This window comes from Catharus ustulatus, chromosome 1 (genome assembly GCF_009819885.2).
Source record: "Catharus ustulatus isolate bCatUst1 chromosome 1, bCatUst1.pri.v2, whole genome shotgun sequence".
NCBI classification, from domain to species: domain Eukaryota; kingdom Metazoa; phylum Chordata; class Aves; order Passeriformes; family Turdidae; genus Catharus; species Catharus ustulatus.
The window spans coordinates 5,856,775-5,870,333 of record NC_046221.1 but is presented as its reverse complement, the minus strand read 5'-3'; the positions used below and the strand labels follow the sequence as shown (position 1 = coordinate 5,870,333).

The 13,559-nt window shown below is 41.6% G+C and overlaps 1 protein-coding gene across 1 annotated transcript in view; it reads left to right on the top strand.

Annotated features, from left to right (window-relative positions):
* Positions 1-8,448: 8,448 nt before the first annotated feature.
* XYLB (xylulokinase) overlaps positions 8,449-13,559 on the top strand; it is an 81,823-nt gene continuing 76,712 nt past the window's right edge. The window contains exons 1-4 of the mRNA XM_033082844.1: positions 8,449-8,493; positions 11,015-11,097; positions 11,899-11,968; positions 13,376-13,456. Coding sequence (XP_032938735.1) covers positions 8,449-8,493; positions 11,015-11,097; positions 11,899-11,968; positions 13,376-13,456 — 279 coding nt within the window. The remainder of the gene's footprint in view (positions 8,494-11,014; positions 11,098-11,898; positions 11,969-13,375; positions 13,457-13,559) is intronic.

Below are 13,559 nucleotides of genomic sequence, written 5' to 3'. Positions count from 1 at the left end.
TTTATAACCCTTTCCACGAACAAAAATTCCTAAAATCCAATCTGAACCTCTCCTGGTGCAATGTGAGGCTATTTCCTCTCATCCTGCCACTTGTCACCCAGGAGAAGAGACTGACCCCTACCTCACCATGACCTCCTGTCAGGGAGTTGTAGAGAATTAGAAGGTTCCCCCTGAGCCTCTTTTTCTCCAGACTGATCCTCCACAGCTCCATCAGCTGCTCCTCATCAGACTTGTGCTCCAGGCCCATTCCCAGCTCAGTTGCTCCTCTCTGAACACACTCCAGCAATGTCTTTCTTGTCATGACAGGCCCAAAACTGCACACAGGATTTGAGATGTGATTGAATCAGTCTCTGGGGGTGTGTATGTGTGTTTGTGCAGGTACACTTTGCCATCAAGGCAATTCTCTGTGTCTGCATACACACACACACATACATATATATATATTTGCAACCAGGGTATGATTAATAAAATGAATTGCAGCTCTAATCTGCACAACATCAGAAAGTACATGAGGTTAATTTTGACTTTGATGTGTAGTGAGATGATGTAGCTAATCCTTTTTATGCCACTGGGATAAACTTGAAAACAGATTGCCCACAGGTTCTGTTCTTACATTACAGTGGAACAACTTCCTTTTAGGTATTACCTGCTTAGGTATTACTAATAAATAAAAATAAATTCCTATTGTCGTACATGCACACCATGGGATTTGTTTTTAAATCAGTCAATAAATCTTTAAATTGAGTTTTCTGGAGCTCCAGAGCCCTGTACACTTTCCCAGTATGCAGCAGGTGGCGCTATTGGAGTGGAGTGGCTGTGCTTGCCTGAGACTGAAACATTAGCGATCTCCATTTGGGTTGCTCTAAGTTGCTGAGGAGTACAAGCAGCCAAGCCATTTTCTAGCACTGGCACATGTATCTCTGAACAGCACTATAGGTTCTGAAAATTTATTGCCATGATTAGTTTTGTGTCAAAAATTGTTCTTTTTTAATTGAACAAATTCCTGATCAAAACATCATCTGAGTGGTTTTCACTTGATTATCCACTGAAGTGCCCTATTTCCCTTAAGTCTTTTCTTCCATCACAATGGAACCAATTCTTCATTTCCTCGAGGCAAAAAACCCTGAGAATACTTCATTGTCCAAAAGCTGTGGCTTTTAAAACCTGAAGTAGATGTTTACTGCCCTTGACCTTGATTGCAAAATCTCATTTAAAAAGATGCAACTAATTTTATCTCATAGTAATTAATTTGCGTGTAGTAAATTACTTTTTTATTAAAAATTGTTTGGAGGACCTTTTAGGAATAATTGTTGATTTAAAGATAATTAAAAATGCTCATAATGGTTAACTGACTGAATGCACTTCCTGTAACACTGGGTTTTACTGCACACCTGAGACCAGAGGTATATTATTCATGGTATTCGTGTGCTGAATTATAGACTTGTTCAGCACTGCTCATGGAGGTTAAAAAGACAGAATGCAAATGTCTGTAGATTTTAACTGGCACTGAGAAGGAAAATCAAAGTTACTGTGATAATGCCCTTTTCTCTATCTTTCTATAGTGCTTTTTAAATTTTAAGTGCAGTCTTCAAGTGGAAGAAAGTGACTTTTATTGTTAGAAAATGTAATAACACAAAGAAAGATAGAAGCAAGGTGGCTGCTATTATTTGGATTCCAGACAGTATTAGTAGAATCAATAGTAACTGTTTACTTTTTAGTGAGATTTTTGATAAGAGCACACACATTTCTATTGTTTGAAATCACAACCTTAAAGCATGCCTGTTACAGTGTGTTGTGAGTAGAGCACAGGACTTTCTGATGGTGCAAGATTATTTCTGGTGCTCTCTGCCTGTCCTTGCTAATGGGGTGAAGGATCCTATGATGGAAGTTTTCAAAATGATCTTGAGATGTTTCCTCTGATCTTATCTTTCCTGTGCTTTCAGACCTAAAGGGTTCAACTATGTCAAAGGAAGGGACCAGCTCTCCTTCAGGTCCCTCTGAGGGTTTGGAGAGATTGGGTTGCATGTAATCCATCTTCACATTTCCTTGATAGGATTCTAAATATCCATTTTATTCATTGTGTCTTAAGGTAAATATAATTAGTGTGTGTAGGTAGGCATATATATATGCCTACCAAATATCTCTGATCCTGCTCTCTGCCTGGATGTCTCTAAAGTTCTAAATCAAGCACACCAAGTTAGCACTGAGGGTTTCATACCAAATATCTTGTGCTTTACATGCTTTTGCCAGGAAAGGTTGGAGCAGCTGATCCTTAAGGTCTCTTCCAACCTGTGATTTTATGGTTTAGTACTCATCTGGCTTTGCAGGTGTCAGGAGCTTGGTGCTATCCAGTCTACACATTTTTTTGTGTTTTTTTTTTCTTTTTGTGGATGGTAAATGTGGTCAAAGAGAAGTGACTGTTCCTGCATGTCAAATTCAGTTGTGCTGCTCATGAGGAGTTAAATGCTGCAGATGTTCTGTATGTGTTTTTTGTGCCTGACATAAACAGCATTTAAAAACCTCTGTTCTTCTGTCCTGACTTGCTGAGGATTAAATCATATTCCTTTGGAGTGCTAGTTGCTACAAAAAGTAAAGTAAAATGCTGAAATTTGCTTTGTTAGAAGGCTGCTCCCTCTGTTGGTTGTCTCGTTGATAGGACTGGAATCTCTCCTGAGTAAACAACCAGCCTCCAAAAGTGAGGGTCAGGAATTGTTCATTTTACAATTCTGCTATCCTTGCCCATCAAGAACTTCTGGAATTCCCTTTTAGAAGTGACAATGTGCAGAGGCAAGTCTAAGAAGAAACTGAACGTGTTTACCAGTTAGAGATTTTAAACAAGTCAGCTTTTGACATCTTCCCTCACAGTTCCCCTGGCCTCCTTATCTTCTATAAAAACTGCTTTTCTGACTGTTTCCTCTCTGTGGAGTTATGAAGGGTACAGTTCTGGGAGGTGACAACACCCCGTGCTTATTTATTCTCCCAAGATCCGTAATAGGCATATAGGAATTATGTGAGAATTTCATGCAGGGTACAAAACAAATTGTATAAGCTATATAACTTTTCTGCCTTGATTTTTCCACCTAAAAACTACAGGATTTTCACTCACTCTTGATTGCAAGAAGACTTTTGGTCCTTGCAGGATGGTGCTGAAAAGAGCAAGGTTTGTCCCTTATTAATTTCGAATTCAGGCATTGTTTGAGTAGGAATGAGTTTATCTTTGATTGCTTTTAATCAATAAGATGCACTTATCTGTAAGTGAAGTTTGATAAGAATCAAGTACACCGTGGAAGAACTGGTTGATCTGTTGTTAATGAAAAGTTTTATCTGGATGACACCATCCTGCTTCTGAGATATTTGCTTTTGAGCACTAGAACACAAATCGCTTTGGTATTCATCTTCAAGAAGCTCTGCTGGGTGCATAAGCTAACTTTAATAAATCTTACAAATGGCTGTAGTTAGGATAGTCCTCCAAAGGTAAAGTATTGTTACTATTGTGAGAATGAACGTGGTCTTGAGGTCTGTGCAGAGGAGGAAGGTATCCTAAAAATAATTTGTTATTCAGAAGCATCCTTCACTTCCATGCAGAAATCTCATGAGGACTTTGTACTGCACTTCATAATCACTGGTAGCCTAATTGAGTTAAGGAAATTACATCTGTAAAACTAGAGTATATAAAACTAGAGTACATAAAACTAGATACAATTCCTCAATGCCTGATGCAGTACCCACTGAAATCAAAACATCTTCTGCTGAATTCACTAGAAGTGAATTTGGAGGATTTTATGTACATGATCAAATAAAAGCTGCAAATTGACCAGTACCCATGAAACTGATGGTGTAGTTGAGATTGTGTAGTTGAACCATCATTTAAGTTCTTTTCTTGTACCCATTATTTGTGTGCTTTTATGTGGAATTCTGCACCATTTCCTGATGAGTTCTCTGTAAAGGGCCTTAACTGGTTAATGCAGTATCACACCTGGCATATTGAATATGCACGTCAAAAAATTAAATCAGCCTGTAAGTTTGTGGAGTAATTACTACACTTAAATTATCTACATTTTTAGTCTCTATGCAACAGCTGTGCTCGGGGCTTCCTCTTGTGGAACTCATTCACAGGGATTTTGCTGAATCTTTGTACATGTCTTCAGAGAATCCCAGAGTGGGTCAGGTTGGAAGGGACCACAGGGGGCATCTGGGCCAGCATCCCTGGCCAAGGGTTGTCCTAGGGCACTTTGCACAGAATTGTGTTCATGGCAGCAAAGTTCTTCCTCACACTCAGGTGTTCACAGTGCAGTCAGTAAAAAACTAGCCTCCTCAATCCATTGCTTTTAAACATCAAGCTGTTATTCTTACGGAGTGAATAATGAGACTTTCCACTGCATTTGGAGGTAGGGACAAACATACTGGTTACCACAAGATCATGTGCAAAAATAATTTCAACAGATAAGCACATATTTAGGGGAAAAAAAACACTTTTGGTGTTATAATGCCATCTCAATAAAAAGAACAGAAACTTCATCTTTTATTTTATGGTACTGTGGTATTTTATATTCTCAGTACTTGGTTAAACATTGCCGGAGATTTTGTGATAAGAGTACTTGCAATGCCAAGTAGGAAGGGAATGACCTTTAGAGCATTGCCATTGTTCAGACATAATTCTAGCAGGTAGGTCTAGTGCTCAGGATGAGATTTTTTTCTTTTTTAAACGTGATGTGTTAATGTGTTACCGTTGTGTTACTTGGAGTTGAACATTGTAAACATCTCCCACCTCATTAGCAGCAGTGCACATGACTCAGGTTACTTGGCAAAAAGGTTGGCTTGCCTCTGACCCAGTTTGCTATGTTTAATGTTTCTGAGGCTAATTAAAGAGCCACAAGATTTCTTTTTGGAAAGAGGGTAATTATGCCAGCAGACTGAACAATGCTTGTGCTAACACGGGCTGCTGTAGTTTATTGCATGTTCATAATTTAAGATTCTATTTGCAGTGACTCTTGCCTGTCCTATGGATCCACCAGTGTGGAATACCCACTTGGCTGCCCTGCTACTTAAAATAACTAGTTAGGTGCCCAAAATCTGCTTCAGGAAGCAGGAGAATTGTTAGCTTTGTGGTTGCCCATGGGCTTCCTGTGAAGGTGTGAGTCCTTCCACATCCCATTAAATTATGTAGCTGGTACAAATCAGGTTAGCTGGACTACTGTCAATACAGTCACCCTAATTTATAGCAAAGGTCTGGTCTATCTGCTCTCCATCTTGGCATGTCTCAGATGATGTGATGATAATGAAGCCTTGAATTTAGGCTATCACTGTTTTCCAAGGAGTTCCCCTGTGCAAAGCTGAAGAGTGCAGTTAAATCTAAGTTCATATCAGAGAGCAGCTGAGATCAGAGGCAGGTTTTGATACTGGAAGTGAGAATAAAAAGTGAAAAATCTCAGTATGTAGGAATGTGGAATACAGTTAATTTATGTTTTACAGTGAATTGATATAAATGTGCAGCTGCAGTTAACTTGACAGTGGGGTAAGGAAAAATAGCTTTAATTGGCATCCTAGTTGTAACTTATCTAAACAGCCAGGGGCCTAGGAAAGAATGGAAATGTTGCTTCTCCATCAGGTCAGAAACTAGTTAATAGGAAAAAGGGAATAAACTTGCTTTTCCCTTTACTCTGCTCCATGTGTCTTGAGTGATTAATCTGTGCTTTGCCTCAAGCTGTTAATCTGCAGTGGTGACATTTCAATTATAAACGGCATTTTGTCCATCCCCTCTGGAAATTCTGGATTTGTCAGTGCTAAAACATCACCAGTACATGAATGCAACTTCACTGATAAATGCACAGCTAAACCTTCTTTGCTTTCAGGAAACATTCAGGAGGCTATGGCAGTACCTGTAAGCATGAATTTGAGTACAGAAAGAACAGCAGCAATGCACATTTTCCATACTCAAACAATAAATTTGAGACAGTGCTGCCTTGATGAAAAGATGGGCAACAGAATGACTGGGTAAAGCACTGATTCTCTAAACTTCCTTACTTTCTTTTGGGAAACATGAGCAGTGAAAGCAGCAACAATAACATTCCCACTTTGTCCTTCAGTGCATTCTCCTCCTGACCTGTCTTGGACTCTTGTTCCTAATTAAGTAGATTGATAATACAAGGGGGGGTTATTCCAGCCCCAGCTTTTCTGTGCCTTTAAGTCAAGCAATTTCTTGTTTTTTGAGAGTATTCTGACCCTATTGTTGAAGAATATAACTGATTCTTACATCCTCACAAGATTGTTTTTTTTTGTTTATAAACTCTAGTTCCCTTTCTACTAGTCAATATCTCCTTTAAAAAAATTAAAATCCACTATTTTCTCTTTTTCAGAAGTCATTCACAGTTCTTACATTCAGACTTGCAAACTTCAGCTTCTTTTGGTTTTTTCAAATCTTTTGAAAATTGCAGCACTTCAAGCCTCAGCGTTTGAATGTTATTGTTTACAGGGACTGTGCAGCCAATGAAAGGGCTGAGCAAACCTCTCCTCTCTGGCTCACCAGCCACATTCTGCATTAATAAAAAACCCAGAGTCTGTGTGTCATTTGATCCTTTGTTTTCTGGTATCAATTACACCGAGGAAACAGTTCTTGGTAACATTTCAGAAACATTATTTCCTTCACAGCCTCTGGTTAGGTGAGACCTTTGCTCAGGACAAGTTCATCCAGCAGGAGCTCTTCAGGAGCAGGCAAATTCCACCACTACATGGTGGCCATTGTTCTAAAGGTTGTTGTTCTCAACAATAACTAGAGGTCTTGAAAGTATAAACCTATGAGTGTTAGGGCTTTGAGAAATCACTGGCCATATTTTTAAATGTTCAGTCTATGACAAAATTTTGTAGTATTTTATAATTAGACTGACAGAATGTTCTGAGTTGGAAGAGACCCACATGGATCATCAAGTTCTACCATTAAGTGAATGGCCTATACAGGGATCAAAGTCACAACCCTGGCATTATTAGCACCATGCTCTGACCAACTGAGCTATCTCAAATTAAGTGTTTATACTGTAAAAATAGTTTAAGATCCTGGGCATGCAAAACCTATTTGACTTCATTAAGGCTCTGCTGAGATGCTGCCTTGATTGCAGGATGGAAGTGTATTTCATATGAGACTTCTTTTGATTAAGGAATACCACTTTGCTTGTCACATGCCATGGCAGATAGTGCAAAAACCTAACACCTCCCCAACCCTCCCAAATGAAAAAAGGCAAACCAGAAAACAATACTTCAGCCAAAGTAACAACACTGTGGTTTTTTTTAATGGAATGCTGTGTGTGTTTGTACTGATAAGAGTGTGATACCACGACAGGGCTGTGGGATATTAATTGTAGTAATGGGATATTAAAATTTAATTAATTCCTTGGGACTCTGGCTTGAGGCTGCTGGTTTTTATTTGGTTCTGGTTCCTGGGTGGTTCCTGCATGACAGCTCTGGTGTTGTCTCTCTGGTCTGGGTGCTGCTGCTGGGGATCCCTGTGTGTGGGTGCTGGTTGTCCGTGCTCAGCTGCCCCTGCACCACCCTGGCACAGAGTGAGACACCATCCCATCATCCCGTCATCCACCATCCCACCATCCCCATCCCACCATCCCAAAATCCCACCATCCTGATCCCAAGGCCCTAAAGATTTGAACAAGGGTTTGTATCAAACTTTGCAGGTGTTTAGGTTTTGGATTTTTTTTTAGTTGTTAACCAGTAGCTGTGGCTGGACGGTTATGATTAAGCAGCTACATTGTGAATTCTGTATGCTTGGCTAATTTGTTGTTTTAAGGAAAAGGGAAGACAGTCCCAAGATGAATGGGCTGGACAAGAGCCACCAAGAGTGAATTCAGCAGAACTGAGCAGTAATTGGGGGAAAAGTGATTATAGCAGTGGGTAATTGCGACCATCAACTCATGGACCGCCTACTCAAAACGGACCCCAGGCTCAAATGCAGGGAAAAGTCTCGTAATTTGAAACCAATGAAAGCTGACGCCTCTGTTAAAATGTATACACAGTGTAAAATGTTGCTGCTTTTTGTGGGTTACCCTGCTCCCTTCCTTGCACAAACCGGGATGAAGGCACAGACAGCATCACACCTGAGCCGGTGTGCGAATCGGGGCTGCGCATGGGGAACGGGGCAATCCCAGCACAGCATCAGCCCAGAAAACACCGCTGGCTCCAGCAGCACATCAGCCCAGAAAACACCCCTGGCTCCAGCAGCACATCACCCCCGAGCTGTCCCGGCCCCTCCGTGCGAGGGATGGAGCGCTCCCTGAGCATTTATTAACGCTGGGCCGGGCCGGTGGCTCCTGCCCGGGGAGGCCGGGCCAGCAGAGCCACCCCCTTCCCGGTGCCTGCCCCGGCCGTGCCGTGCCGGGCCGGGCCGTGCCGTGCCGGGCCGGGCCGTGCCGTGCCGTGCCGGGCCGTGCCGTGCCGTGCCGTGCCATGGCCGCTCCCTGCTACCTGGGCTGGGATTTCAGCACGCAGCAGGTACCGCACCGCCTCCGCCGCCCCTCCCCTCCCTTCCCTTCCCTTTCCTTCCCCTCCTGTCCCTGTCGGGGCCGCCCCGCTGCTCCCGGCCCTGCGCTGCCCGGGGGGCTCCGAGCCGGGCCCGGCGTGCGGGGAGCGGGAGCTGCCCCGGGGGGATGCGGGGATGAGCTCGGCGCTCCCCGCCGCCACCGCGGCTGCCGGGCCAGATCGGGGCCAGGCCTTCCTTCTCCCGGCCGCTTCCGTCCCCTCCCCGCGCCTTCCTCCCCGCTCTCCTCCCTCCTCTTCTCCCCGCTCTCCTCCCTCCTCTCCTCCCTCCGCCGCGCGTTCGCCGTGCGGGGCTGCTCGGAGCGGGGCGGTGCTCGCTGCCCGGACTCGCACCCGCTGATTTTGGCTGATGCCAAATTATCCACGGAATCACACAGTCCTTGGCTGCCCAGAGAGGTTGTGGAGTCTCCGTCACTGGAGATAATCGATAGATGTCTGCACAGAGTCATGTGCCCTGTGCAGGAACCTCCTACAGCAGGGAGGATGATCTGCTATGGTCCCTCCAACCTGACGGATCTGTCAGTCTGTGGAAGGGACCTCTGGAGATCATCCAGTTCAAACCGGGGGCAGGTGACACAGGAGTATGTCCAGGAGGGTTTGGAATGTCTCCAGATAGGCAGACTCCATGTCCTCCCGGGGCATCCTGTTCCAGTGCTCTGCCGCAGTCAATGTAACAAAAGTTCTTCCTCATTTGATAGTGGAACTTCCTGTGTTTTAGTTTATGGCTGTCATAATTCTGAGCAATTTGTGTGTTTTAAAAAGTTCACGGCCTGCACACAGTGCATGTACCTGGTTGTTCTCACATCCCCTTCGCCTTCATCCCTTTCTGTTTGCCCCTTCTAAAGCAGAGGGTTGTATGTCCGAATGTGTCCTGCTTCCACATCCTGCTAGGGATGGACTAAATCCTGGGGAAGAGAGTGGAAGAATGGATTGCAAGAGAATAGAGATAGTGCTGTAGGCAATCCCACCCCTGATGAGTTACAGCTATGAATTACTAAAGACTGGAAACAGCCTTGCCCTTAACAGGTCCAGCTATGCCCAAGAAGGATGGGTGTGATAAAAGAGTGAGTTAGTCAGTTGGAGTTTGCTGTAAGGAGGAAGAGTTTGGGTGATATGTGAGAGCTGGTTGAGGGAGACAAGGAGTCAATGCTGTGTGGAGCTGCCAATAGGAAGTTTACAGAGAGAAGGAATGAAAGTTTTGCTGTAGGATAAAAAAGGACTGATGTTTGTGTCAGTTGTGAGTTCACCATCAGTTGGTGCCCCGTGTGAGGAGAAAGCTCTGACAACAGAGGAATGCTGTGACCCTTCTCTGTATGCAGGCTGCATAAAGACCCTTCTTCCTGCTGCTCTAGGAGCTTGGATTTGCACCCAAAACCAGCTTCCCTTGTGTGAATCAAGACTGTGAACCTGGGTGCTCAGGTTTTGAAATTCTGATTTGTCAGCACAGCCAGGTATTGCTGCACTGCTCTTAGAAACTCTGCCCAAATTGTGCAGAGGCCTGAATATGTTAAAAATAGGTGTTGGAGCATAAATCACCATTATGGTTGTGCTGAAGTTTGGGAGCTTGAACAGACACATCCAGGTTAGGTTGATCAAGTGTTTTTACAGGGACATGCTGCAAGCACAGAGCCAATTAGGCTGCAGTGGGTCAGAGCCATTTTTAAGCTAGTGCAGGGTGGTAATGAGTTGTGCCAGGGCATAGATAATGGCTCTATGCTACTATGGTAAAAATGGGGATGGCCTTGTTATTTGAGTGCAGCTTCTTGAGATTACAGTCTTTGTAGGGTTTATTTTTTTCTTTTTTATCAGTTCCTTTAGCAGCAGTTTGCTCTCTCCCCCTGGTTGAAATAGGCACAGAATGTGAGCTTCCTTCTTGCTTTTCTTCTCAGCTCTTGCTTTCTTTCTTCAGAACTAGGTGAAGTTCAGTGAAGATAGATGAGGAAAGGTTGTGGTACCCTTCTAATTCGTGCTTACAAGAAGGCTCAGCTTTATGGGGCTGGGGTTGTGCTTTTGATTTGCTCACCATCTGGGGAGCAGGAAAGGTGTTCAAGGTACCCTAGAGGGTCTGTAAGGTTCCTTGGTAAGATGAGGCAAAAAGAGAAGGTGTATGACATCTTTAAGATACTGTATTCTTTGGAGGAATTGCAAAAACTGGCAACTGTGATGCAAGCTGTGAACCTGGTAATAATGTAATAATGTATTTGCTGTTCTTTAGCACATCCCTGCAGCCCGATCTTGTGCATTGCAGGAGAAAGAAAATACAAACAAACCCACATGTTGCTGAATAGGTAACATGCTAGAAATTTACATTATAACTTGCTTGATGTAAAATTATGCCCTACTTTCAGTAAGTTGTATGGATTGGGGTGATTTTTTTAAAAAAAATTGTCCGTGGCAATTAAATTATTATAAATGAGTCATCAGTGCTATTCAATTATTGCTGGATTCTGTTAACTTCCTGTTTTATATCTTCTAGTTGAAAGTCATTGCTATTGATGAACAGCTGAGGGTCATTTATGAGGATAATGTTCATTTTGATAAGGACCTTCCGGAATTTAAGTAAGGCTTTTAATTTTTTTTTTATTTTACTTGGATAATGTAATTTAAAGCTTTGGAGATTGGGGTGAGGGGACTGTTGCCCTATTTGGTCTCAATCTGATATCTATGGAGGCATAGAAAATGCCATGCCATGTTCATGTTTCCCACTCTGCAAGGGTATTAAATGCTCTTCCTTCCTTGCATGTAATTATAACAAGAGCCCCCAACAGGAAATAAATTTGGAAAATATACCTCAAAATATGACATAGAAATACACCATTCTGTTTTTTTTGGAACTTTAGACTTGTGGACATGACTGGATGGGATGCTCTCAGAATGTAGACGCATGAGGGGAACATCTAAAAGGCATTTGGAGATAAATTCAGTTATTAAGATGTAGGATGACAGTATTTGCTTACTTAAACAATAGAATTGACAAATGTCATCCTTCAGCCACAAGTTTTAACAAAACATTTTTTTTCTTGATGGTTTAACAGCAAAAACTGAACCTCATCTTTGAGGTTCAAGTCACTACCTGTGACAGAAATAGCCATGAATTACATGGAGCCAATATCAGCAAGGATTCTATCATGGATCTTCAGGATCAGGGCCTTTCCTTGAAAATCACTTACCTTGCACTTGGGACAAATGTGTCACCTCCTAGGAGCTGGCTTTCACTTTTTTGTGTTTCAAACATTGATCCTTGCACTTAACATAAAAGCATTGCAAATTCTTCTTGGTTATTAATAAACTTGAAGAACTCTGCTTGGTATGGAAATAAAATGCTGAATTTACCAAGATAAAAATCCTGTTTTTCTGTAGGACTCAAGGTGGAGTCTACATTCACAGTGACAGACTGACAGTCACTTCACCAGTGCTTATGTGGGTCAAGGTATGAACAAACTTTATATGGAACAACTTTTTTCTTGCTGTTACAGAAATGAAAGTTTATTGTGAGCAATAGCAAAACTCATCACTCAAATCAACGCAGTACTTTTGCTTACATTCTGTTTCTTTGAAGTGTTATTCTGTGTCTTTGGTATGCAAATAGTAATGCTATCAACAAACATAGTAGAAAATGCTACATTTTGATGGGTTTTTTGTTTGTTTCTTCACTCTCCACTATTACAGCATTCTATGTGTGAGAAATTCTTTCCTGACTCTCCTTCATTTGAAAAAAAGATTGTTTTTTTCCCCCTCATACACAAATGGGGCAGCTGTCACTTTGCCTTGCTTGAATCTGTTTTTGTAGCATCCAGGTTAATTAAACAGTTTTGTTTAGAATAAGCTTTGCTTACCAACTGATGTTGCAACTGGTAAGTGGTGAAAGGGCAATTTATTCGCTGGTTCCCAGTAACTTTGACTGATTATTTTGAAGTACGGCATTTTTTTCTATTTTAAAAGAAGGCCTCCCTTACTTCTGTGCATATTCTACAGCACTTACATGGTATTATGTAAATTTGTCCTACTAGAGGGATTTGGATAGTTAAAGTATTTGAAAGGTCACAGAGCCTCCAGTTGGTGATCCACAGTAGCTGACAAAGGCTTGTTAAATTTGCTTGCAGTTGGTTTTTTGAACCATAATGAAGAGGAACTGTTGTAATTATTAAAATAATAATATGATATATATATATATGATGTTTCTTAGGAAGTCTTGTAGTGATCCTTTTTTCTAGAGAGCCTGGGAAATGCTGATCTAAATTAAACTATTTAAAGATAGATTAATTTTTGGTTTTAAACTTCAGAAAAATGTGTCAAGAATAAAATTTATCTAGGTTACCAAAACCACTACAGTGCTTGAAGTGCTAAAATCACTTGAGTTATCCTTCTGTTGAAGAATCTGTGAATTTGTTGACACTGGGGCCACTGCTATTGAGGTTACCTAATGTTTTGTAGGATGGGGTGCTGGGTGTACCTATTAAGATTTCATAGATTTTCAAGAGTAAGAACAGAAAGATAATCTTGCTTTGTTTCTAGCACTCTTCAAGTGCTTTTTAATGAATTGGAATTCTTTAATTTTTGGCTCTTATTTAGGATTCAAAGAACAGATCTTTGTGATTCAGCTCCTTTAAAGATCCTATTTTTCTGCTGTGTGACTCAACTTTTCTTTCGTGGACTCTCACTTAATAAATTAATTTATGCAGATTTTTGAGACGTCCATAGTCATTAGCTAATTTTTCATTTTCTGCCAATGAATTCTTATCAGTGATGACATGAATTTACTGTTTAATTCCAGATTGTGAGTATGCATAATTTGATAGCTCGTTACTGTCATTCTTGATTCTGTTTGTTGTTGTAGGCTCTGGATATGATCTTGGAAAAGATGAAGTCTTCAGGCTTTAACTTCTCTCAAATTAGAGCTTTGTCTGGTGCTGGCCAGGTTAGTTTGTACAGAAAAGTTCATTTTACTGTATTTATTTGATAGAGTATAAGGTAGTGATACATTTTAACAGTTGCATGGCAGAAGAGTGTAATGGCATGAA